A 25,203-nucleotide genomic window follows, 5' to 3' on the forward strand; every position below is an offset into this window, starting at 1 on the left:
GCATGAAAACTTTGTATTGATCAAAACTACATTTTACCAAATGAAAGGGGAAGTTTTAGCTTATGTTAACTGGCAAAAGGAGAACACGTTTAAGGAGCAGGACTGTTTCTTTTGTGACACTCTTGACTTGTGCTGACTTGAAGTGTTTCTGAAACCATGTCCCTAAGCGTTGGCTGCTAGCAACACATCAAAGGAAAAGGTTTAAAGCCTTATCATTCTTTCTTAGCATTCCCCCAAACCTGATAAAATTATTTTCCAGATTCAATTTAATTTATAGGGTTCTGAATACTACCGGTAATCTTATTAATGACAGAAAGCTACTAGGAAAAGAAGCAAAGCCTCTGGGGGCGAAATTTTTTTTTCATTTCAGAATACAAGAAAATATACCTATGTATGTATAAAATGATTTTGTGTTATTTTCAGAGCTACATAGTTTCTGCTTTCACTCACCATAGAAAACCTTCCCGTTATTTTTTGTGGTCGGGTTTGTGTCGGTTCTTTTAGGATTTGTGTTGGTTTCTGGTTGTTTGTTGGGTTTGGTTTTTTCTGCCTACAGCTTTGCTAGATAAGCAGATCTGTGTTTGATTGCAGATGTATTATATATATATTCACCTGCTATATACAAAGAAGAAAATCCAGTCATTTTTTCTACCTCAAGGGCATGATTTACTTAGTGTGACATGTTCTTTCTCCACAACAAAATAAGTAATAAGATTTTTATGCACACAATAAACTCTGAGTTTTGGAAAATATATGATATCAGATCCCATAGTGGGCTTTTGCACCTGCTTGTGTAGCACACAACCTGTTAGCTGTGTTCTATATACCATCAATGTAGTTCTCTGTAAAGGTTGGCACAGTGCAGCTTTTTGCTTTTACAAAGTTAAAATTGCTTGAACCTCCTGCCCCTTAAATGTAGGAACTCTCCTTGCATATTTCATCACAGAGCTTTCCAGTAAAAACACTACAACTAATACATGTTTTCATGGCAGAAGATGGAAAAAGCTTTACTAGCTTGCACAATATCACAATTCTAAAGCTTTGCTGTCTTTGGGTTCTACAGTTGATTGTGCAATCCCACTTAGTACTTACTAGATCATTTTAGATTTATTTATGCCTAAAATACATAAGAAATGCAGCCTCTAGAAAAAAAAAAAAACCCAAAAAAAAAGATTTATTTAAAAGTAGTACCTGTGCTTCTATTTTCTGTAAAACTTTACATTTGTAAATTTAAAATACAATGTAATCTTCCCTATTTCTTTGTACTGTTATATGATTTTGTCCAGAACAGTTAAACCATTGGTCTGTGATAAGATGGAATTCCAGTTTTGTGAAGAAAAGTTAAACAGACTGGACTTAGTTGTTAGATAAAACTATTACCATTCTGAATGCTTGGTTCACCACTATGGCATCATGAAGAATTCTTGATACTATCTGTGAACAGCATTCATAACCTCTGCGATTTGTCTGAGTAAACGTCAGAGCGCTCAAGGAGAGAGCGATATTAAACAGACTACCTTGTACTAGAATGGGAGGGGTGGGGGAGAACAGGGCACAATATTTATGACTCCAGGAACTATAAGTTGTAATTTAATGAGATCAAAGCATTTGCTGTTTATTTGCTCCACTAGGAGCTTGGAATAAACCAGTTAGAAAACAGATACCAAAAAAAAAAAAAAAAAAAAAAAAAAAAAAAAGGCGGCACGATATTTAAAAGATAATAAAGACTATAAAATCAAAGGCATATTTTAGATGGAAAATCATGTCATAGAAGCCTCTAATATAAAATTAATTTAGCATTCTCCTGAGATTAAGTAATTAATGTTTCAGGAAAAGCAAAGATCCTGCAGATTTATAGCCAGTTCCTGTTTTTACCAGATAGTCACTGTTCTTCCTTTTTTCCTCCTGATTCCCAGGAACATGCACAGTAGTTATAATAGGTACTTTATTCCTATTGTATATCTCTGTGTAGGAGGTTTTACCAATAGGAACTCAACATCCACTCCTAATAGACTTCTTGGAAGAGAAAATAACAAAATGCTTAAGTATGATGAATACTTCAAACAGAGTAAAATTAGCACAATAATGTTTCATCTCTGAAAAGAAACTTTTAGCTACGTGTGACAAGTTTAAAGTTTAGCAAGTCAGTCTTATGAATTTCAGTTCCTCCAATTTATTCTGTTGTTTCCATACATTATTTAGAAGTAGGGCATGACTCAGGATAGTTTAAAAGATTTGTCTTTGTTTTGAATTGCAATGCCTATACTGGGTGAACTATTTATATGTGTTTCCTGTGTTAAGGAACTGAAGAAAGTAACTGCAGACTTGATAAGGTCCAAGGTCACATCTCAGTACAGGGTGGGAGAAGAAAACATCAATCTTGCAGCAAAGGAAAAACAGTTTCAAGAACTGCAACAAAAGATCAGAATGGTATTTTGATTTAAACAAATTTAAGGTTTTGGTGAATACTTTTCTGTTCTTTCTTCAGCAAACATCATGGCAATGATCTTTGACATATACAGATTAATGATTCCTTTCTACTAACTGCATATACAATATAAAAAAACTATTTCCAGAACTTTTTCTAGGGAAGTAAATATGTTATCAATATAAGTATAATTTTATAGTTAAAAAAAAAAGATAAGACATTTCAAAATATTTTTTTCTTTAAATAGCCTCACGATAATACAATACAATAATACTAAATTATATAAATAATACAATATTACTAAAGAAAATACACAGAAATGTTAAATGCCTTTTCATGTTCTTCATGCTCTTTTTTTTAAGGAGACAGCAGTTAGTAAAAAAGTTCAAGAACAAAACGCTCACATTAAAGAAGAAAAGCTGGTGAGTTGTTAGTACAACTTTGCTATTTAAAATCATCAATATATATGCCATATTTCTTATTTAAGTTTCTTAAATTATTATACTAAACTACTAAAACTAATTAAATTCACTTGTTTACTCTTCAGAAATATTTTAATACTAACATGAATGGGATCTTCCTCCACAGTCTTTAGAAAATTTATTACCAGAACAAAGTCCATTGTTTGACACTTTATTCCAAGTCTTAAATTTTGTTTTTGAACTCAGATGGGAAAAATTTGGTATACCCATGAAACAGTTGTTTACATATCAATTCAGTACAAATAAGCAATAAGGTTTGCTCAACATGCTTGCTGTTCTGCTTTTCTGGTTGACAACAGTTTGCTATAATATTGCTGGTATTCAAACCAGGTAGAACTGGAATTGTGTCAGTCATATACAGAGGAAATCATATTCCATTCATACAAAGCATGTACATTTAGAATATTAAGCTATACCTGTACATAGCTGAACAGAGTTAAGACTGCATTTTGTTGCAAACTCAGATACGTTCCAGAGCAAATCCTGATATTCAAACCAAGGTACATGGAGTCAAGCATTAAACAATTAAACAAGCAAAACAATTATGTTCCCTGTAACAACAGCATAATACTGCTTTGCAGAATATTAAGCATAAAAAGGGGGTGGGGGTCGTGCAGGTTTTTTGTTGTGGTTTTGGTTTTTTTTCCTAAAACAGTTGTAGAATTTTCATTCTGCAGTTCATTAAGCCAAACATGTCAGAGAAGTGTATCATTCTTGTTCTCAGGGAGAGACCAAAGCAGTAGCTTGTTTGCACACCCAGTGAGCACTCACTGAAGGCTAATCCAACAGTACACTTCCAACCCATGAAAGCATATTTGCATTTTGAGTCTGGTTTTTAAAAATACTTGCCAATAAACACAGGGGAAAAAAGGAGAGACATTCCTGCCTCATTACTCCCACAGCCCTGAATGCACTAAAAACATTTATATGGAGATACTTGTAGCATAATTCATATGGATATTTGATATATATTATCTAAGGCAAGGACATTTATTTTCTTTCTGTTCTCACCTGTGTGAATTGCTAGGGTCGGTGGATGGTTTTAGCATATGGAGGGCTTTGGTATAAATCTGGGAAGGGCTCTAATATAGAGGTGGACTTTGTGTTTCTCCAAGAACTTGGGTTAGAAGACCTGGATTTCTGTATTAGAGCACTACAAATTCACCATCTGGACTAACTGATGTTGGCTTCAGTGGTTCTTGGACTGGGGCTGAATATAATATCTAAATTATAGCTGATTTACACTGAACTGCATGCAGAGAAGCAATCTTGTCTAGTTGAGTGAACACTGTACTAGATTTAAAAGATATGGCCATCTCTGCTCCTGACCTGTCAGATGACACTGGGCAAGCCATTCCAGCTCTCTGTAGTTCAGTTTTCAAGATGTAAACTGAACGGAAGATAAATTAAGATTCAGCACAAGAATATTATTTATTTCTGTGTAAGAATTTACATACATGAAAAGGAATGAGAGTACACCCAAAATAATGATTTTATTTTTAGTAGATAGCTGTATACAATAGAACCCAAAATAGATAAATTTGAAAGCTCTTTGCAAGTATGTGAAAATACTTTGTTTTAACAATTCATTCCTCTCTAATATATTTTGAAGCAACTAAGCACATTTAAGACTGTCATCTGCCTGAAACTCAGGGGTTTTTTTCCTGTGGATGTCATCTTTTAGTAACTGCTGTTCTGGTCTTTGGGGAGTATGGATTGGCTTGGCTAGATCATTCCTTCTGTCTTTGAATCTTTTGAAATGTGTTTTGTAATGTTTAATAAAAAATTACTCTCTGCCTCCATTTCATCCATGTTTTCAGCTAACTGCCACAAAGTTAACGGCAGCACCCATGCGTTTGCAAATCTATACTACTTTAGTCAAGTCATTTTGGGTGGCTCTTTTCTTTTTTTTAGAACTTATTCTTCCTGAAGTAACAATATAGTCTTGATGAAGGTACACAAAAGTTCAGATAGTGACATCAAAATCTGATGTGCTGCACCATATGAAGTAAAGCTAATGTGTGGTAGTTCACATTTATTGGGATTTAATTCAGGAGATACAGAATATTGTCATATGAAGGCGATTCATTAATGGAAGTGATTACTTGCCTGTCATATATTTTCTCTGGGATTATTCATAATTGCCAGAACTGTAATGTGGTACCATAAAATTATTCTGTTAGATTAACTGAACTCTCATTGAGGTTGGATCTGATATATTTTATTCAGATTTGCACTCAAGTATGTTTAAAGTGTCAATGGATTTTAATTTTAAGAAAATTCTCTAAAAAGGGTAAGTTATAATAATGTTAACTTCTCCAAGGCAAAAGGCCAGAAAAACCTGGAGGAGTTCTGTTTTCTTCCTAGAAGCCCTTCCCCAATGTTGATGTTGGACTGCATTTATATACATGACTTTGTAAACACTGGCAGAATAAAAACCAAATATGTTAATCTAAAAGACATAAAATATCTAATGTTTAAACTTCAGAAACAAAATCTTATTCAATGGATCCTAATTTGTTTGTATTAATAAGGAAATTCTCAGCTCTCTACAATGTGTGCAGGAGTTGCTTCAGCGAGTGACCCAAACGAACATTAGAATGGAGAGTGAGTTAAATGCACTGAAAGAAGAATATCAGGTCAGATTTTTCTTGATTAGACAAACTACTACTATCTGTTATATATTATTTAAGTCCAGGGCTGTTAAAGACATCTGTATGCTTTTCAGAACTTTTGACCTCACTTCCATTGCTCCCTCAGCTCCTTAACTGTCAGCATGAACCTTGAAGTGCAGGCTATGGTTTCCCTCTTCTAGTTCTCCCCCTAAAGTAAATCACGGTTGCCATTCTTATCAGCCATTTCTGGAGGGTAAAACCAGAACATATTGGAGGTTGCTTTCAAGTATTTTGAAATCAAATATTATGACTTTTATTTCCTATAATTTTAATATAGGTATAAATTCCTTTTCTGGAAAATACTTCAAATTTCAGATCTTCATAACCAGACTTGTCCCCAGCATTGTTAGAGCAGAGGGCCTAAAAAAGAGCATATCCTAAGCCATTTCTTGCTGTGTTGTCTGGTGTCATGTTTATGCTAGAGGTGGTAAGTAGCACAATGGAGAGTGTGGAGTTGCAGCATTCCTCAGTTCCTCTTTGAGCATATAAAAGTGGCTCAGAACAGTTTAGACTCTAAATGACACTAGCAGTCAGATTGGCCTACAGGGCACTAAAGATTAAGGTCATATCTGTTCCGGTCAGGTGTGCCATGCAGAGTTCAGGTACAACCATTAATCGGGCTATTGATAATTATTGTTTATTATTTGTCCATACATAATCACAACTATTCCACTCTTTGCTTGGCTTGTGAGGCCAAGGTTTTGAACTAGAATCTCAGTTAATTTAAAATTAAACTTCCTGTGTGCATGTATATTTTGTTTCTAAGTAAATGCTTCTATGCTGAATTGAGATTAGATTCACTTCACATAAGCCTTTACTTTATCTTTTAATAGATGTAAGCAGTTTGCTTTCTGCCACAATATCAATACATTAATTTTGCATTTTGATGAAACATGTAGGGTTAAAGATGAGTAATGTTCTCCATCAGAAACTAGGAATTAAAGTACCTGCTTTGTAATATTGGCTAAAACTGTAGTGACTGGAAGAGAAATAGAAGTCACTAATTTCAGGTGTCAGGGTTCCTGTATTTATATTAGTGTGTGAGTGGGATTTTCACGATTTAAAATTCTTTGATCTCAGAGTGCTCTAGAACCAAGAAGAGATGCCTCTCAACCTGGAAAAAAAGTCCAGTTTCTCTTTTGTAGATTGGCTCTTTTAAAAAATAATTTTAAATGACAAAGCACAGTATAATGGGAAAAGTGTGGCTTGTTAGCATGTTTTAAACTTTTCACAAAGATTAATTTGAGTCTCTAGGCTGTAGAATTGCCTAAAGTACATGATTTTCTAAAGCCTCTGTTATTTATATGTTGGGTCCAGTGAAACAGCTGGATTACTTGCTATTCGTACAATACTTGTTTTTGTCAAAGAAGGTAACATGCATTTTATTTTTTAAGATTATTGAAATGACTTTGTAAATTAAACCAGAAGTTCAAGATAGTTTAATTGGTATATAAACTTACTGATGATGACTTTTGTGATATGGAGACCCTTTAGGATCTTTGTGTCAGGATTATTGAATAGCAGGTATTCTAAAAGTGCTTTTTTTGATAGTATTTCTAAGCTATCATTTCCCACCTCAAATAAAGTTTATAGTATGCCTTAAAACTCCAGCTAAAACTGTGAATGGTATGTGTGAATCTTATCTTTGAAGACTTCACATAAATGTCTACAAGTGTAAGAGAAGTATAGATTGTTCTCTTGTTATTAAGGTATGAATTAAGTACAAGCCTGTTTTGCAGCCTGCACACGCCAACAATTAATTTCTGATTGTAAATATACTAATTCTGATTAGAGAGCCTGCTTTGATTTGGGTCCTGTTTATATTAGACATTGAGATGGTATTAAGGTTTTCTATTTTTCTAGCTACAGGACAAACTATTTCTAGTCAGCAAAGCTTCAGTGTGATCTTCAAAGGCAATTTCTTGCAGGCATAAGTACTTTAAATGAAATTGGTGTTAAAAGATATGGCTAACTAATAAGAGGCTCTTGATTCAACCTTTGAAAGCTCTGATGACTATACAAGGACTCCTCAATACTTAGTTTAATGTAAATATTCCTTCTTAGTCTTCACTGTGGCATTTAAGATCAGCTAAGATTTGATCTCAGCTGAGTTTTGTGAGAACATTCTCTGCATTCTCAAACCCAAGATTTTCTCACTTGAGAATGATAATTAGATTCAAAACATTTATATAAGCACATACGAGTGATAAGATTTTGAGAGATCACATCTGGAAACATAAAAGTGGCTAGATATTTCAACAGATTTATTTTTTTGTAAACCTGATAAATGCATGTGCGAAATGCAGTGATTCCCTTGGACAACATGATGCAAATACAATGCGATATTAAAAGTGAATGTCACGTGTTCTTGTTCTTTCCATATGAACTCAGGGGGTTATTTTGATTTGTCAGAAATGTCTGTTTAAACAGTAGTCATAAGATATTGTTGGTTTTTATAGCTACTTGTTTGGCTGACAGTTTGATACAATTACCAGGATGTTCCAGTGAATAAGACATTAACTGTTCATTTTGCGGTGTCAACAAATGAAACTTAAAAAAGAGAGAGCTGAACATATACCTTGAAGGGTCTACCCACTTTCCTGCCAATTTGAGAGCGATTGCTTTAGTCTTAGTCTTTATTGGTTGTAGAATCACACTTGTGATGAATGGGGTCTGGAGGTTATTCCTATCCTCTGTCCTACATCCACGTCAAGTTTGTGGACCTTGCTCAAGAAACAGTTTCTTCAGAATAATAGAAAAATGGAAGGAGTGATTGTACAGTCCCATAGAAATATTTTTATTCTTACACTCACAAAAAATTACTGCTTATTTTTGAGCTTGAGATGACAGAATACTTAAACTTGCAAGGTAACTTTCAAGAAAGATAATACTGTCCTTTCTCATTCTACCTATGCATACTTAGTGCTAGGATACCAATGTTCTTTTGAGTTCAGAAAAAACAAGTTATAATTCTTTAAATGATGACAGAATACTTGAGAATGCAAGGAATTCAGGTATTCCCCCCTCTGTACAATTGCCTTTAACCAAGAAGCATCAAGAATCAAGAAGTAGACTAATTTCTAATTAAAAGACCGAGTAAAAAGGAATTTTACTTTGGAGTATTGCCTCCATAACATTTTTCGAGTGGACTTTCAAAGAAGCTCAGCAGAGGCATAAATATGTAGCTGGTCATATAGCTACATGAATTAAAGTTATGTTTACATTATCAAATATATTTGTGTCATCTATATAGTAGATAATGGATGCATTAAGTCCTTTATCTTCTATTTTGTTTGCTCTAAAAATGTGATAGGATAAAAATTCCAACAGTACCTGAGATGCGTGTGAACGTATTATTTATTTACACAAGACAGCTTTAATTTAGCTGAGTTAACCCCAAAATGTTGCAAGTACGACTATGATAGCATAAAATTTATTACTAATAAAACTGTTATTTTAATGCACATTAATCTATTTCAGTGATCTAATAAAAATAAAGGATAATCAGACATGTACTTCATGTTCCAGTGGATATGTTTTAGAATTTAAAGTTTTTAGAGTTTATAAGATAAGTTAATAAACAATTTAGAATGGAAAAACAGATCAGAAAAATAGAAGTATTTTCTTTGACTACACAGTAGTTTTTTCTTTAAGTGCAATGGGTCTAGACTGTGCTACATTTCATATTTCTCATCTCTGGACTTTATATTACTTTTTCAGCACATTAAAACTTATGCAGTGAAACTGAATAATGGCAAGTGTTTTTATACCCTTTTATAGCCATTTCTTTTTTCATAACCTCCCCCTGTTTCCTGTTAGCTAAACTATAAGCACCTTTCTGTTAATTTATGAAAATTATTGTTGAGATAGCACATTATCACTGATCTGTATGGCACTTCCAGCATGTTAGAAGCAAAGGTCCAAGCAACATAAAACACATCAAAATTCATTAATGTGGTATTGATTATTTTTTGGATAATTAATTTTATTGCAGACCCTTGAAAGAGATAATGAGCTGCAAAGGGAGAAGGCAAAGGAAAATGAAGAAAAGTTCCTTAATCTTCAGAATGAGCATGAGAAAGCACTAAGAACTTGGAAAAAAGATGTAGGTTTATTAAATTAAATGTTAGAGTATTAAAAGGTTTTTGAAATAGTCATCAAGCATTTCAGGTAATTCCTAAAAGCCAAGAAAATATTACAGAAATAATACAACAAAAAGAACCAATTTCTTTTCCAGTAATGCAGACTATTCTAGAAATGAATATTTTTAACAGGTAGATTTAGGAGAAACATTGACTTCTGTGCTCTAAAAGGTCAGTACACTTCCTGCAGTTCTGTAAAGCAAGAGCCAAGGTATTAGGTGTTACCTTGAATTTAGCACTTAAATATTCCAGAATTACATATTTGCCATTACCTAGACATGGAAGCTGATAAAATTCAGTGTAAATTAAAACTATATGTGTAAAAAAAATGCAAATTTCCTGAAAAATACAATTTATACAGAGAACACCTGCATTTCTAGGCTGTACCCCTGTATCCTGAAAAAATTAGTAAACTGTCATATAGTGAAAAATGAATGTAAATCCACATGAACTGAAGTGACATGAATGACCATATGCAAAGGGAAAAAAAAAATCAACTTCACACTGGATCAGGCCAAGATACTGAAGGCTTGCATTAAAGCAGAAGTCTTGATTTGACAGGAACTAATCAATTTCAACTGTGGGGTGAAAGCGTATAAGAAAAGGTAAAAAAAATCTGTATGTCCTTTCAGTGAATTCACCTCTGTCTACACCTAAACAATAATTTATCTTCAATATTTGCCATTCTTTCTACTACTTCACTACTTTTAAAGAATACTTCAGTAATTATTTAACCCAAAATAATTAGCAAAATATCGTAGCTGTAAACACTATCTGCAATAATAAATGCATGTCCACAAGTAAGAAATATTAATACTTCTTCAGTGAGACAAGACCTGTTTAGTGTGTGGCAACCAGACCCTAAGCAGCATTTGCTTAATAGTCTGTCTTGTTTCTACACAACTGGTACCTCTGCCAGAAAGGTTTTGAATTTGGTATGGATTCTCAGGGAGGCTGTGGGGAAACAAAGCAAAATTGTCCCTGTAATCCTGTTGTCTAGCATTAACTCTTGAGTGCAGCCACTATGGAGATGACTGCAGCTATGAGTCTACAAAATAGCTGAACTGCTCTGATGCTCACTGCCCTGAGAAGATTTGATCTCCCCGATTCCTGGAAGCGTCTTATACCATAGTTTCCTGTGTAGACATGGAAATGTTTGCATTTGTTCTTTAGAAGATTTTTTTTTTTTACCCTCTCCATATTTCTGCTATGGCTAACTAGAAATTTGGTTTCTTAGTGTCTTGTAGTGTCATTATGGATAATGTTAACCTTATACACTGCTCTGGAAATATTTGTAAATTAAATGAAGGTATTTCTGTAAAATTGCCCTTTTATTCTTGTTACCCTTGTTTTTTTGATCATCCTTTTTGTTCTAAATACAAAGATTTAATTGTTATGTGCTCACTTGAAGTATTGGATACTTGAGGCAGAAGTGCCAAGCAAATTATTTGCTGTTGTAGTTTTTTGACAATGTAGGTAGAGAATGAATGTTGACTAGCACATTTATCTTTGAGCCAAAAAAAGGAAGAAAGCTACAAATAGAAATCTCACTTTTTCAAACATTGTTACTTGAAGTAAATGGTGAAAAAAAACCCCAAATAATAAAAGGTATCATCTGTAATGGAAATGTAGTTAAAATCTTGGTTTGAATGAAAAAGCTCAAAATTATCTTACTTTGTACAAAGAAATCGCTTAGCATATACACTTCATTTTAAGAATTTAATTTGCTAAGCTGTTAATACCCCTGTAAAATACTGTTTTACATATTTGAACATGCAGTCAAGATCTATGTTTGTGTGCTCTGTGTGCCTTCAATTTTTACAGGAGGAAAACATGAGAAGAGAAATAGGCGCTATTAAAAATGAGTTGAATTCACTTAAACGAGTTCACAGACATCTTGAAGGTTATCATCCTCCTCAGGGAAATCAGCATTCAGAGAAAGTGGAAAATCTGCAGGTAAGTGTCTCTAATAGCTGCAGACTTTCCATTTCTTGTAAAAATACTAGAGAATGAGAGATATGATAGTTTTTCTAATCTGGCTGGCAGTGTCCATGATCTTCCTTTGACATCACTAAACCTAAAAATTTAATTGATTTAATCAGTGATCCAAGATCCCATGAAAATTCCTCTACCCAGAGAATGTTCCCCTTTCGTCCAGAGGGGCACTTGTATCATAGAAACTGGAGATGTTACCTCAATAATAAATTTATACATAATTCATAAATAATCTATCTTAACTAAGCCCTGTTTCACAAAGATATTTTGCATCAGTGTTTCTCAAATACTGTGGCAGACCAACTGACTTCATATGTATGTGAGTTCCCTGGGAGTGTGAAAATCCACTTCTACTCAGAGGAACAAATTTCAGCCTGCGAGACAGATGAGAAATTCGCTTTATCAACATATAGATTATTGACATTCTTCAGTTTTAATTTAAAAAACCCTCAACTTTATTTCATTTAGCATCTTTAAGAATCATCAAAGGCATAACAAGCTCAACAAGGAGGTAAAAGACTGTTTTATACAGTGCGGGTTGAACTAGAATTGAGTTTACATTGCTGGGTGAACCATGTCCCTGTTCAGTTCTGTATTCAGAGCATGTATGAGAAGTCAGCAAGTGGTTAAACACGTGAAGATGATCTGTTGGAGCAAAAGGAAGAACACGTAGCCCTGCAGCTATGTGTTATCCCTTACTTTAACTGGGTTGCAAATATATCTTCCAGTCGTTTATAAGATTGAAGAAATGGGAAGAGGCATAAGCCATAAGAATGGCCACAACTTTCCTTGTGCATTGAGTCTATTCTGTTGAGTATTGGTTATATCTCTTTTTCCAATAGTTTTTACATCCAAATAATGAATTATCCTTCAAAGAAGGGAAAACTCATTTTGCATGCATGTGATTTTGCTTTCAATGTTAAGAAAATATGAAGACACTAGGACTGTAAAGACACATTATCTTTTTAGAACTAGTCTCTGAATTGTCAGTAAAATGACAAACTGTAACAATATTTTAGAATTTGGAAGAACTGAAAATCATTTTCTTCACAATGTATGTTTGTAGCTCACAAACATACATATATGAGTATATACATATCAGCTGGTTTGTCCTTAATAATGCAACGGAAGTTAGACTTGAACTGATTATTCATTGTGCCAAAGCTGTATGAATTCAACAAAGTATAATGCAAATAGTGTCACTCTTAAAAATCATTGTTTCTTTGAATGAAAATTAAATATGAATTATGTTTAGGGTGCAGAATCAATGGCACACAATCAGTCATTCATGATAAACCATACTTGTGCTTACCAGGGTAACCCTAAGTGTTTGAAAGTAGATAAGCTTAAAGCATATGCTCCTAAATGCAAAAGATCTCCGAGACGTCTTCTAAATATATATCTTACACTATCTTATGGCAAATTGCCATACCCGTTTGTGTTGTATGATCGTAAGATTTCATAAGCTAGGCAGGTTAGGCTGAGACAAATCTCCAGTGGAACACTGCCAAGAAATTACAGGAGCTGCAGCAGATCATATTGATTATTCTAATCTGTGGAATTTCACCTTGTATCAGTAATGAGTCACTGTCTAGTAAAACATAAAAGGCAAGGTGTTGGCTATGATTTAGATCTTGACTCTGGCTCCAAGTTTTGCAAGGAAATATGCATATAATTATTTTTATATCTAGTGCAATCTAAAATCCCTGTGATTGTGGGGCATGAAATGTAGAATGTATGTAAACTTCTTGATACTAATCACCTGTGGAATAGTAATTAAACAAAAGGGCTTTTAAAAAAGAAAGGTACAATGTCAGACCTCATTACAAGCTCAAATTGCAATTTAGTTTAACTTTCTTGTGTTTTACATTTAGTTTAATATAATTTGTAATACAGCTGTGTACCATTAGAGAATAGACACCTAGCAATGGGTTACTGTAATTCTTTCATGTGTATATGTACAGGGAGATCAGGTTTTGAGGATGTTTTTAGTTTCATGGTATGACATATTCTGTTGAGGGAAAGGTTGTCATAGGTATATGTATATTGCTTAGTTAGATTTTACTAAATCACAGGGGAAAAAAATTAAATCCAGGTTTAATAGTTTTGATATATAGGCATTTAGGTTTATGCAACTTGGACCTATTTTTGAAGGGCTGAACATCCATTTGAAGTTAATGGAAGCTAGGTTTATTCAACCCATCTGAAAATCTGGAAAGGAATCATGTAAGCTTTCTCCCTTTCTAAGAATGCTTTGTCATGTTTGTCTCAGATGCATTCAGCAGTTCAGCCCATACCAACAGATATGGTCAAATTCCACTGCAGTAGCTGTTTTATACCTGTACAAAAGAGTGACATGCACAGTTATATTGTGGTGTTTGGTGTTTCTGTCTAAAGAAACAGCTCCTAGAAGCAAAAGATTATAAAAAATTACAGCTTTTGTGAAAGAAAAAGCAAATTTCTCATATTTGTCTTTGAAAATGAAAGCTTGAAAATGTGATACCAAAGCTGTGTATAGCCTGATGTCATAGGTACAATTTCCAAATCAGAATGTCAGGGAAGATTATAATAAAACATGAGGAAAAGAGACATTTCAATTGAAACTTCAAATTGAAGGTGGAGTATTTAGCAGACAAAAACTATTTTTAGGGTCCTCTTCCATTCCTCCCTCCCTCAAATCAGCAAAGCTGGGAGCATCGGGATATCTCTGTGACCTGTAGAAAATGGATTCCTGCAGATTTGTATTCTGCATCATCTACAGTGCCACCACTGCAATAATCCCATTTTTTACCAGTGTTGTCTATGTGCCTCCCTCCATTTTGCAATATGCTTTGTCCTCCCCACACATCCAATGCCCAAGCACAAGACTTGTAACTCCCTCCCACATCCCAGTCTTACTTTTGCAACATCTTCAGTCATGAAAGTATCTTCAGCTTTTTCTCGCATCTTTTATGGACTAAGCAATACCCCTGCTCCCTCCCACATCTTTTATATCCTATCTTTAGGGCAAGAGCCAGCATATGCTTCTGCCTTCAGCTGCCAAACAGTTGATGATGATAAAAGATGCATCTTCTTTTCCTTTTTTTTTGGTGGGGTTTTTCTGAAGCATTTCTTCACTATTCAGCTCGTAGTTTCCACAGAACTTTGTCAAATGCAACTTTCAAAAATAAAGACAACTGCTGCAGTAGTAAACCCGTGACTCAAACTTTTAAGTAAATAAATCTTTCAGGCTTTTACTCCTGTTGAATTTGACTCAAATTCCAGTTAAGAAGCCATCTGGGAGGGAAGACTGGTAAGACTTGCAAATTCATAAGCTTTATTGACCTATCCTAGGTGGTTTGTTAGAAAAAAATAGTCTTAGTAGGTGTGTGTATGCACGTGTTTGAGTGTAAACAGCAAACATGCATGTTTTTTCCACATGTAACTCCTGAGCAGGTCACTGATTTAGCCAGCAGACAGAGGGAGTGATCCAGTCAGCACATGTACACACATATTCCTTCCTCTGAGAAGTTCTGTCAATCTGTATAACTTTTCTGTGTGGACTGTAATATAGCAGGATCTAATTTCTTTCCTACTCTTCTAGGGTATTAGTCTGTGCTTTTTTTTTCTGCATTTACATGAACTTTGTATACTTCAGGTGAATGGTCTTTGTTTTCCATCAGAATTGTAAAAATAATGTTAAATTTAAGTCCTGAAGTTCAAATCTAATCAGTGACTGTAGTAAACTATTAAAATATGTATAACCTTTTGTTCCTTCTTATGCTAGGGTGGTCAAGAACACTCAAAAGGTAGTGAAATACAGGCTGTTCAGAAAGAAAATGAGTGTATGCAATCTACAATAAGAGACAGTAATTTTGGACAAGAAGAAACTGAAGTTAAAACCACAATGAACTACTCTTTAAGCACTGAGGAATTACAGATAGAACAAAGTAATAACATTACATGGATAACAGAGATAAGTAGTATTGTTGAAGAAGGATAAATGTTTACAGATACAGTATATGACAGGGGAATGCTGGAATCCTGAATTAAATGTTACTGTACTAACAAAGTAAAATTCTTGGTGTCAGTAGTGCTAATCTATAATAAATTCACAAAGTTCTGAGTGAAAGCACAGTACTTCCAGTGGCTGCCCTGGGACTCTAAGTTTAAAGACCTGTGGGCTGTAACCCTTCAAGCTGTTGCAATACTCTCTGCATGCCAGTTCAAGAAGTCAATAGGGGCTAGAACTATGATGTGTATAGAACTGTCTGGAAGCAAAACTGAGGGCTTTTCCTTTCCCATAAAACAATGAAAAAAGGCAGAGAGTGAGTGTGCTGCACAGGACAATGAAGGTCTGTTCATGTGGACAGTCATAACGCTTTTCTATACAAAGCACATTTTAACTCTAGTAAGTAATTTTCTGAAGCCAGCTAAAGGAAATGTACTTAGTCTCTAATGCTCAGTCTCTAAAATGTAGGAAAGATAAGTGGAAATTTAAAAGCTTGTTAACTGCAAAGTGACCGCTTTAAAGGATCAGTGCTCACAGCCTTCAGAAAACACCTTTCTGATAATGAAATGCTTACTATTCCTCACCAGCCCCCTACCGTCAAGTCATAGCATATTCCTTTTGCTATGAACATATTCCCTTAAACAGTTTTTGTTTTCCATTTAGCTAAAAATGCCACTTTCAACATTAAAGACAAATACAGTTGCATCAGTAACCAGAGGCTTATACTTTATGTAGACATACAATGGTTGATTAAGTATGTGCTATAATTTCATAATGAAGACCCCTTTCAATAATAAGGAGGACAGATACCAGTTGGGAAATATTTCAACTATAAGCCATATCTAAAATCTACAGAATGTTATTTTCTGTTTGAACAGTTTATAAATATTTTGCAATACTTCAGTGACTTTTTGATAGACCTGTGTGTGTAAAGTAAGATAAGAAAAATCAGCATTGATACTAATATTCAGTTCATCTCTTCAGAAATTTTAAACTGTAAAAATAAAGTATTAGTTAATCTTTGGGTTATAACTAGAGAATACACTTATTCTTAATAGGTTTACAAGTTCTTGAAAACAGTTTTAAGGATGAAATTAATGTTGCTAGCCCTTATGAAGAAAAGCAAAGGGAGGCTTCTCCCAGGAATACCCTCTGCACAGATACTGATTTAATTACCCAAGGACAGACCTCGGAAATACATGTCACTGAGTGCAAAGAAGCAGAAAACCTAGGAGCAACATGTAGAATGTTACTGGATGAAAACAATACAAATTTAGGACAAAACCTACAGGACAGCACCAAGCCGTTGGCAGCATGCCACACACAAACAAGAAAGGTCTTTTTAGACAGTGCTGACACTAGAGGCGCCTACAAAAAAAATGGAAGTCAGGAGACTGACTCTAGCGACCAAGAATTGTGCAATACTACAGATCAATCAATTTGTGCCAAGGCAGATGAAAAATCAAATACTATAAAACGCAACAAAAGTGTCCTTACACCTGAAGCACCCAAAACAGAGTCTGAAGTGGTTCTTTGCACTGAGAAGAAGAATGCTGCATGTGAGAGAAGTACAGATAATCATCAAGCTAAGGAATTAAGTTTTGGCATCCTATCTTATATTAAAGAAAATTCTCAAACAGAATACCAAAAATGTAGCTCGCTGGACAGTGACAGTTATGTAGGCAATGGATTACAAAGACCAGAAAAAAACTTATCAAACCTGAGTGGTTTACATAAACTTTCTTTTAAACAGACACACATAGATGCTGAAGAAAGAAATGACGACAACAATGCCAGAAACATAAACGGTACACTGAGAAGTAGTAGTGTTCCAGCAACTGCCGTTGACAATCTACCAACTGTTCATTGTGATAACGCAAGTGGTGATGATGCCACAAAAGAACACAGTAGTAATATGTTTCTCTTGGGTACTTTCAATTTATGCCCCCTCAAAATAGAAAGAGGAATAAATGCGGATGACATGCACAGCAAGCAACCTGAACAAGACTGTACCAAACAAACAGGGAATGCTACAAATACATGTACTTCAAGCACTGAAGCTGCATCTCCAGTAAAGGCTGATGGTCTTGAAGTAATTGCTCATAAAAAAACCCAAACAGATAGAATTAGTACAGATAAATTAATTCCATGTAAAAAAGCTAACGATGATATTCAGATACACTCCATCAAAAATGGACATTCCCTGGAGATTAATAATTCAACAAATTACACATTGTTAGAAGAGAAAAAAGACTCACTGAGTAGTACAGTTCCAGGAAGGAAGTTTGCTGACGGTCACCTGAAAGAATCATGCTCTTTACCCATGAGAACAGCTGGAAATTTAGTAAACATAAGTGGAAGGTCATCCTTTGATCTTTCAACCTCAGATAAAAAAGCTGAGAAAACTCCAGTATCCTTAAATTTTTCAGACCTCGGTTCTTGTTCAAGAGTAAATCAAATGAAAGGTCAAGCTACATGGACTTCAGCTTCCAAGGAACCTTCCCTTTTGAATGAGAAACTACCACGCTTACTGGAAAACACAAAGGTTACTTCAAAAACACAGTGTCAAAATCTCAGTGAAAATGTTGACAGAAGAGAAACAGCACTAGGTAAGAGAAGGAAGCATTTCTTTTGAGGCATGTACTGAATACACTTAGAAACAGTATCAAAATGTGAAATTTCTGCATCTGAGTTTAGTGTAACATTTGAAAAATGTAAACCTCCTGACATTTTAGTTATATGGCAAAAAAAAATATTGCAAGATGAGATTTGTCCATTAATTTATAGTGTAAATGCAACAGAACAATTTTTGTTTGCTCAATTATCTGATTATGTAGACAACTTCTCATATTTCTCTTTGTGAAAAAAGCAGTGCAATGACAAACTGATTATTTATAGGCATTTTGAACCCTAACGTAGAGCATGCTCTGTCAGGGCTCTGTATATACCTGAAAAGCATTGAGCAGCTTTTGGAAATTATTCAGCGCCCTCATTTTGCATAACAGTTGGATAGTTTTTAAACCAGTAGGTGCTTCTTTGAATGGGGCTTAGAGAAATTTTACTTTTTTATTTTATTGTAGATTTTTAATTCAGATGGACATTTAAAACCATCTGAATGTGTCCAATGTGTGAAAGGACAAGCTTATATTCTTTGAAGCTCTGGAAAACACGCCTAGCTGTTAAGAGTGCTCAAGGAGCTTTTTAATCTCCTACTGGTGGCACTTGGTGATTATATGCTGAGCAATACTTTGCATATGCAAATCAGCAAATAGGAACTTCATTCCATGTGTTTCTAAGTCATTACTGAAATGTGGAAAAAAATGTATTTTAGATTTGGTTTGCAATAAAATTAGCTGCTAGATTACTCCTATATTTATTTACTAAAAGTATTATTTCTAAACTCGGTTTACTACCAAAGTAATAAAAGTATCATCTCTGTTTCCACAGTAAACTGACTAATACATTTACAGATGTTGCTCTACTTCAGTAACTGGACAGAGTAAAAGATACCTAAGTGGTGCCTGCCTTTCTCAAAATAAAGCTTGCATGTGGGTTCTATCCTTAATACATGCTGTAAACTTTAAAAAGCAGATAATCTCTTAGGTTCTGGAAGGAATTAAAGCCTCTGTGTGTGTAGAAAAATGGAGCTTTGGGTGCTTAGATGGTTTTCAAAAGAGCTACAGCCACAATACAGGGTGTTTGTGTCTATTAATGTTTTGTTGATGTAGTGTTTTGAGTTTTGGCCCTTGAACGTACAAAGAGCAGAAAATGGACTCCCATCCCTTAGTTTTGTGGCCAGTGGCAGTGGGACAGAAAAAGTTTAAAGATAATTTTGTTTCCGTACTTGGCCTACGTATATTTGTATACAGATGCATATTTTTTTGCAGTTCAGTTTCAGAAAAGTCTTTGTCCCTAAAACGATAGCAGTGGTAGCAAGGTAGCAGAATCCTGATCTCAGATGGTACATTATTTCTTTTAATAATGTGAATTTTGATACCTGAATTTTGATACCTGTTACAAGAAAATGAATGCACAGTTATGGGATGTTTTGCATGTACCTTTTCTGTAAGAACAGACAGCACTAGCTGAAGTTCTTCCCTGTGTTCCTCCTCCTTTGCTTCTCAGAACCTTTCTGTATGCAAAGTACTGTAACTCCAAGAAGTGACTCTGAGAGGTTCATCCAAGGGGATTTTAATATAACTAGTTCCTCAAATGAGTTGCCCAGTGACCAGCACAGTCACCAGACCTCCTGAATTCTAGTAAAACTTCACAGGGAGGATCTTGGTCTGTGTCCCAGATGTGACTCTCACTCATCATCCTGCCTAATTTAGAGGTCCCTACTTCAGCTTGCCGGCCTCTCTGGATCATGCAAGAACCTTACTGTCAGGGCACCTAACAGTTCACTGTGGTACTCAGCACTGCAACTTCCAAGATTTTTTGTGGCAGGTTTTTGTTGTTTTGAGGTATTTTCCGAAACAGCAAAGCTGGAGTGAAATCCATGTGGACCGTGTCCCTGATTTTTTTTTTATTTTTTCCTACTTAGTGAAGCACAAACCATTTAGCTGTTTGGGCGACCTAGACGTGAAATGCATTGGTGAAAGAGTTTAGTAAGCTTATCTGAAGGAATTTCTTTTACTGCCTAACCACAATTCAGTTTACTATTTATACAACTCCGGTTACCAGAGAGCAGCCATACCACATCAGTAAATGGAGGAAGGAACTCGGAATGGGCAAGATCCTCCTGGCAACTCTTAAAAAAGAAAACAAACATAAAACAAACAAAAAAAAGAAAACTCATAACTGCTTTCCTCTTTTTCCCCAAGAGAAAATACCAGTATTCTTAATTAACTGTTACATAACTATGTATTTTCATAGCAAAACGAAGATTTTACTATTGTAGCGGTGATCAACGGGCATCTGTGTAGTGACAAAACAGCTACCGTTTTCGTTATGAGTAATTGTGAAAGTACACTTATGTTGTGATCTTGCAAGGAACATACCGTTGTCAGCAGAGTCTACTAGCAGTGGATATAGCCACTACAGGATTGGAGCCTTACACACTGCTCTGATTTATCCCTTTATTTGCCCTTCCTACCTTTAGTAGATAGCTATAGCCTGATTTCCTGAAATATTAGGTATAGCCATTTACAGAAAGACTCATTTAAAATGCTATTTGTTTATCTAAAACCCTTGTATTTGGATTCTGTCTTTTATTACAAGTCCCCTTGGATGTCAGGATGGCAGTAATTATGTATTTTATTATCATTATCAGAAGGTGATACTGTTTGAAAAAAGTATATTTAGTTACAATATTGAGTACGTACATTTCCTGTAAATCACAGTTTTGTCATTAACTTAATGTGTACATGATACAAACCATTTTTAATCAGAGTAGAAACATACCTCATCTTTAGAGACAAAATAGATGCAGAAGTATGTGAAAGAAAAAAATGAAAAGGGAAAAGCCTGCAACAGAGATTCAGTGATTTAAAACATAAATATTTGATTTTTTAAGATCAGAGGTAAACCAGAAGTTTAGTTACTTTACAATTAGTGCCTAGAGACCAAATTGCAGTTGTTACCATTTCCTTTTTGTCAATCAGGTTCTACCAGTTTTAACAGAGCTGCCAACACTTTGAATACCTCTAGTATCCACCGACACCCCCAGGGAGACCCTAGTGAAGAATGGAATGCTATAGCAAAGACTTTTTATGATTCTTCTTTTCCCACAGAACATGTAAGTCAATTAAAAATATTGCGGACCAGACCTCAGTGAGCTAATTCCACAGACATTTGTACAACTGTACGCATCTGGATACTTTAGGACTGAGTCAATCTCCAAAATAATACCAAAAGGGCAACAAGGCACCATTTTTCACAATTAAGGTTGATAGAAAGCAGCAGGAAAAAGTCACAGCGTATGAATCAAACAGATGCTAACCAGTCTGTTTGGGAGGGGAGGAAGAGGGTAGTTCATTGTGTACCCTAGTAAAAATCATCACCTACAGTAAAAGTAGGAGTTAAAAAAAATTTAGCAGTAGTATGTAAAAGTATAAAAACATTGTTTCCTTTATTACTTGATAGGCACATGTTGTTTGAAAGAATCTGTGAAAGACTAAAAATTCAGAATATCTATGAATTAGAGCCTATCCATTTCTTCTGTGCTGCAGTCATGTGATACCATATTTGGAGTTATCTTATTATTTAGTAGGAAGGCATTACATAAATGTATTATGTACATTACATAAATGAATTAAAAAGAAAGCTATTGTTTCCCTGTAAGATTACTTCATTCAGGGTGGCACTAGCAATGGCTCATACTGTATTTTTAGATCTACATTAAGACTGTGGAGCCTGAACAACTCTTAATTGCTGTATCGGGATTTGACCTAATGTTAAATATATTACTCAAAAGCAATAAGATAATTTACAGCTGCAGTTGACCTTCCATTTGAGAAGAGGTTCTAGAGGTATTTCTCAGTTATTGCTGTCTTCTCAGGATGAGCTTTGATGTCAGGGCGTACACTGTTTTCAAGTGACAAAGTCGGTTGACTTCACCGGATTTAATCAGCTCTCAACACCATTAGCATTCACATTCTCCAAAATTCAGAAGACTGATGTTTTAAATTACTCACTCTGCTTGGCAATGACAATGAGATGGACTTTTCACCAAGCACAGTGGTGGTATTTACTGTGTCTCTTGCTTTTCCTCACTGAGGTGGAGCCAGGAACTGAGTGACCTAAAATACCTACAGCTAATACAAAGCTGTGTTTCATTATCTGACTGTGGTTACATCTACTCTGTCACCTCCAAACTAAAGCTTTTTAAATGCTGGCTTAGTAAAAGCTGAGACCGACAAGAACAGAGTGCATTACTGGTTTGATTTTACATTATTTCCCAAGTACTTAATCTATGGCATCTCAGACTGGGATATGGCAGACCACACCCTCCATTCTGTGTTGCTGTCATTCTAATAACTTCTGTCCTCCAATTTGTAATTTTTGTGACCGATATGAAAAATCTGTTGGAAGATTAAAAATAGGCTCATCAGGTTTTTTTGCTGCTCAGTTTATTTGATTTGACTAACACGTATGGCTATAACTGCAGCAGATTTATGCCTTCTGCAATTTGGGTAATCTCACTCAACCAAAGTACAGTACTTTTTAAAAAGTAATAAAAAAATAAAAAGAAATGCTACAGGTACACTTGAAATTCCAGCAAAGATGTGAAAAACTGTTTCAAAATTAGTTTGTACGTGCCTGAGTACAAGGTAAGGATGAATAAGCTTCCTCAGTTCAGTTTAAACACAAGTCCCTAACCATACAGTCATACTATTCAGCAGTGAATATATTTTTACACGTGTCCCATAGGTTGCCAGATTACTCACTGCTGGCAATAAGACACAGTTTACTTGTATTTTTAGTTTGACAGCTGAAATTATATTTTTAAAGCTTTATTTTAAACCCTCTGTAATAGAACTGTATTAAAATGCTATATATATTACCTAGCTGCAATTACTTCTCCAGAGAGGCCTAAATGCTTCTTGTCTTCAGAAAAACCCAAGCCGCCGCTTTATTTCACTGCAAAATTTCACTTCCACATGTGGAAGACCTAAAGTTTTTCTCTTTGGATTAGTACAGGACAGATGCAGCCCCATGTGCTATTCCACAAAGATTATGATTAGTGACTTGCAATGAAGTATGATCTATTTCTTTCTGAGGCCTTGGGAAAGAGCATGGGAGAGTGTATGTATATGGCTGCTAGAATTAACAGGTTCAAAATTTTAATTGCTCAAAGTTACTTCCTTACTGAAATGGAGATTACAGTCATTATTGACCTGAAGCATCAGTATCTTCAGCTGCATGGCAGTAATGTTACAGATGCAATAGGCTAAGCAAACAACTTGCATGAAGTTTATTGTTTCAGATTTCAAACTTCCAAGAAATGGTTGTGCACTGAGTAAGGGAAGTTATAGCACAAAATTGACATGCTAAAATAAAGGCAGGCCTGACGACGACTTTGTGGCTTACAGTTAATTGGGGCACAGTTGCCTAATATTAAAAAACACCTGTGCAGAGGAGGAAGACCTCAATCTTGTGATCCCTGTAGGAGAATTACCTTAACATGCAACCAAATTATTAGATGTCATGTTACAGATCCCCAAGGACAACTGGCTCGGTGTAGCATGGTTTTGTTGTGCACCTGTGCTCAGGCAGGTGGCTAGTGCTACATGCCACCCCCCCCACCCCCACCAAGAGCTACACGTTGCATTACAAGTGAAATACTCATCATTCTAGCAAAAAACTGTTTCCCTACTGTGCTGTCATATGTGTTTGATTTGGACGGATATGAAGTATCTATCAAATAGTAATTAAAAGTAGTCAAAGAACAAAAATATCTGTAACACAAAAAAAAACCTATTACAGACCTTGCATCAGTTAATTGTCTTTGCTTTCTAATCTATACAGCAAAGCAGAGAGGGAGTTAGCACTATAAACGTTGTAATTTTGGGTTTTGTTAATAAAATGCCTGCATAGCAATAGAAATGTCAATTGCAGCATTAAACTGTTTAATTAAACTATTTACTTTGCTTATCTGCATTCTAGTACAAGGTTGGGTTTTTTTAGTCATACTCTTCTGTACTAAGTCTTACGTTAAAGTTCGTAAATACACAAAAGTGTATTTGTCATTATCAAGGTGGTTTTTTTCCAATTGACTTATCTTTCTGTTCCTATTTCCTTGCTTGCTTAACGCTCAGCAAAAATCTAACAATTTGAACCTTTGTACCTGAATTTCACTGCATTATTAACTGCTAAGTTTGTGTTCTGTCAGGTGAAAGAAATATTTACTGCTTTACAGCACAAGCAGAAGCCTTCCCACATGCCTGGAGCTCCAGAAAGAAGTGAAAGTGCACTAAGAGATGAGGACAGCTGTTCTATTCATAACTCTACTATACAAAACCAAATAGAAGAAATTGAGAAATTCCTGAATGTGGAGAGACTTCATTCAGCAAGAAAAAGAAAATATGAAGAAGGCCAGTGAAGATCAGTGGCAGGAGAAAAAAAGCATGTATTTTATGCACAGATAAATCACTTACGTAAACCAGCTTTGTAGAGGTATTCTGACAGAATATGGTATATGTGCACTCTGCTTTCATGTTTAATACGGCACATAAAAAAAGTCCAAGTTCAAAAATGGATACAATCTCTACTGTTAGTTCTCTGTTTCTGCAATCAAATCCAAGTTGTTATGGGTTTTGCCCAAAGTTAGAACTTTCACAAGTTAATCTTTTCATATCCATTAATTATCATTAAATGATTACTTGAAAGTCCCTTCTCCTGCTACTCAGAAGTCTTGGCTGAAATACTTCAATTTGATTTCTGTCAGACTGCTCACTCAGTTTTCAAGCAACATCAGCTGCAACTCTTCCAAAACACAACAGTTTCTACACACACTTACAACAACTTACAGCAGTTCTAAGTGGCAGAA

General features: G+C 35.1%; 1 protein-coding gene across 1 annotated transcript in view; it reads left to right on the forward strand.

Annotated features, from left to right (window-relative positions):
• CCDC73 (coiled-coil domain containing 73) overlaps window positions 1-25,046 on the forward strand; it is a 57,606-nt gene extending 32,560 nt beyond the window's left edge. Inside the window, exons 9-17 of the mRNA XM_027778433.2 lie at window positions 2,302-2,430; window positions 2,791-2,850; window positions 5,445-5,549; window positions 9,580-9,690; window positions 11,552-11,683; window positions 15,489-15,651; window positions 16,772-18,322; window positions 21,317-21,450; window positions 24,547-25,046. Of these exons, the coding sequence (XP_027634234.1) occupies window positions 2,302-2,430; window positions 2,791-2,850; window positions 5,445-5,549; window positions 9,580-9,690; window positions 11,552-11,683; window positions 15,489-15,651; window positions 16,772-18,322; window positions 21,317-21,450; window positions 24,547-24,756 (2,595 nt within the window). The 3' untranslated portion in view covers window positions 24,757-25,046. The remainder of the gene's footprint in view (window positions 1-2,301; window positions 2,431-2,790; window positions 2,851-5,444; window positions 5,550-9,579; window positions 9,691-11,551; window positions 11,684-15,488; window positions 15,652-16,771; window positions 18,323-21,316; window positions 21,451-24,546) is intronic.
• Window positions 25,047-25,203: the final 157 nt, after the last annotated feature.

Source organism: Falco peregrinus, chromosome 9, assembly GCF_023634155.1.
Source record: "Falco peregrinus isolate bFalPer1 chromosome 9, bFalPer1.pri, whole genome shotgun sequence".
NCBI lineage: Eukaryota > Metazoa > Chordata > Aves > Falconiformes > Falconidae > Falco > Falco peregrinus.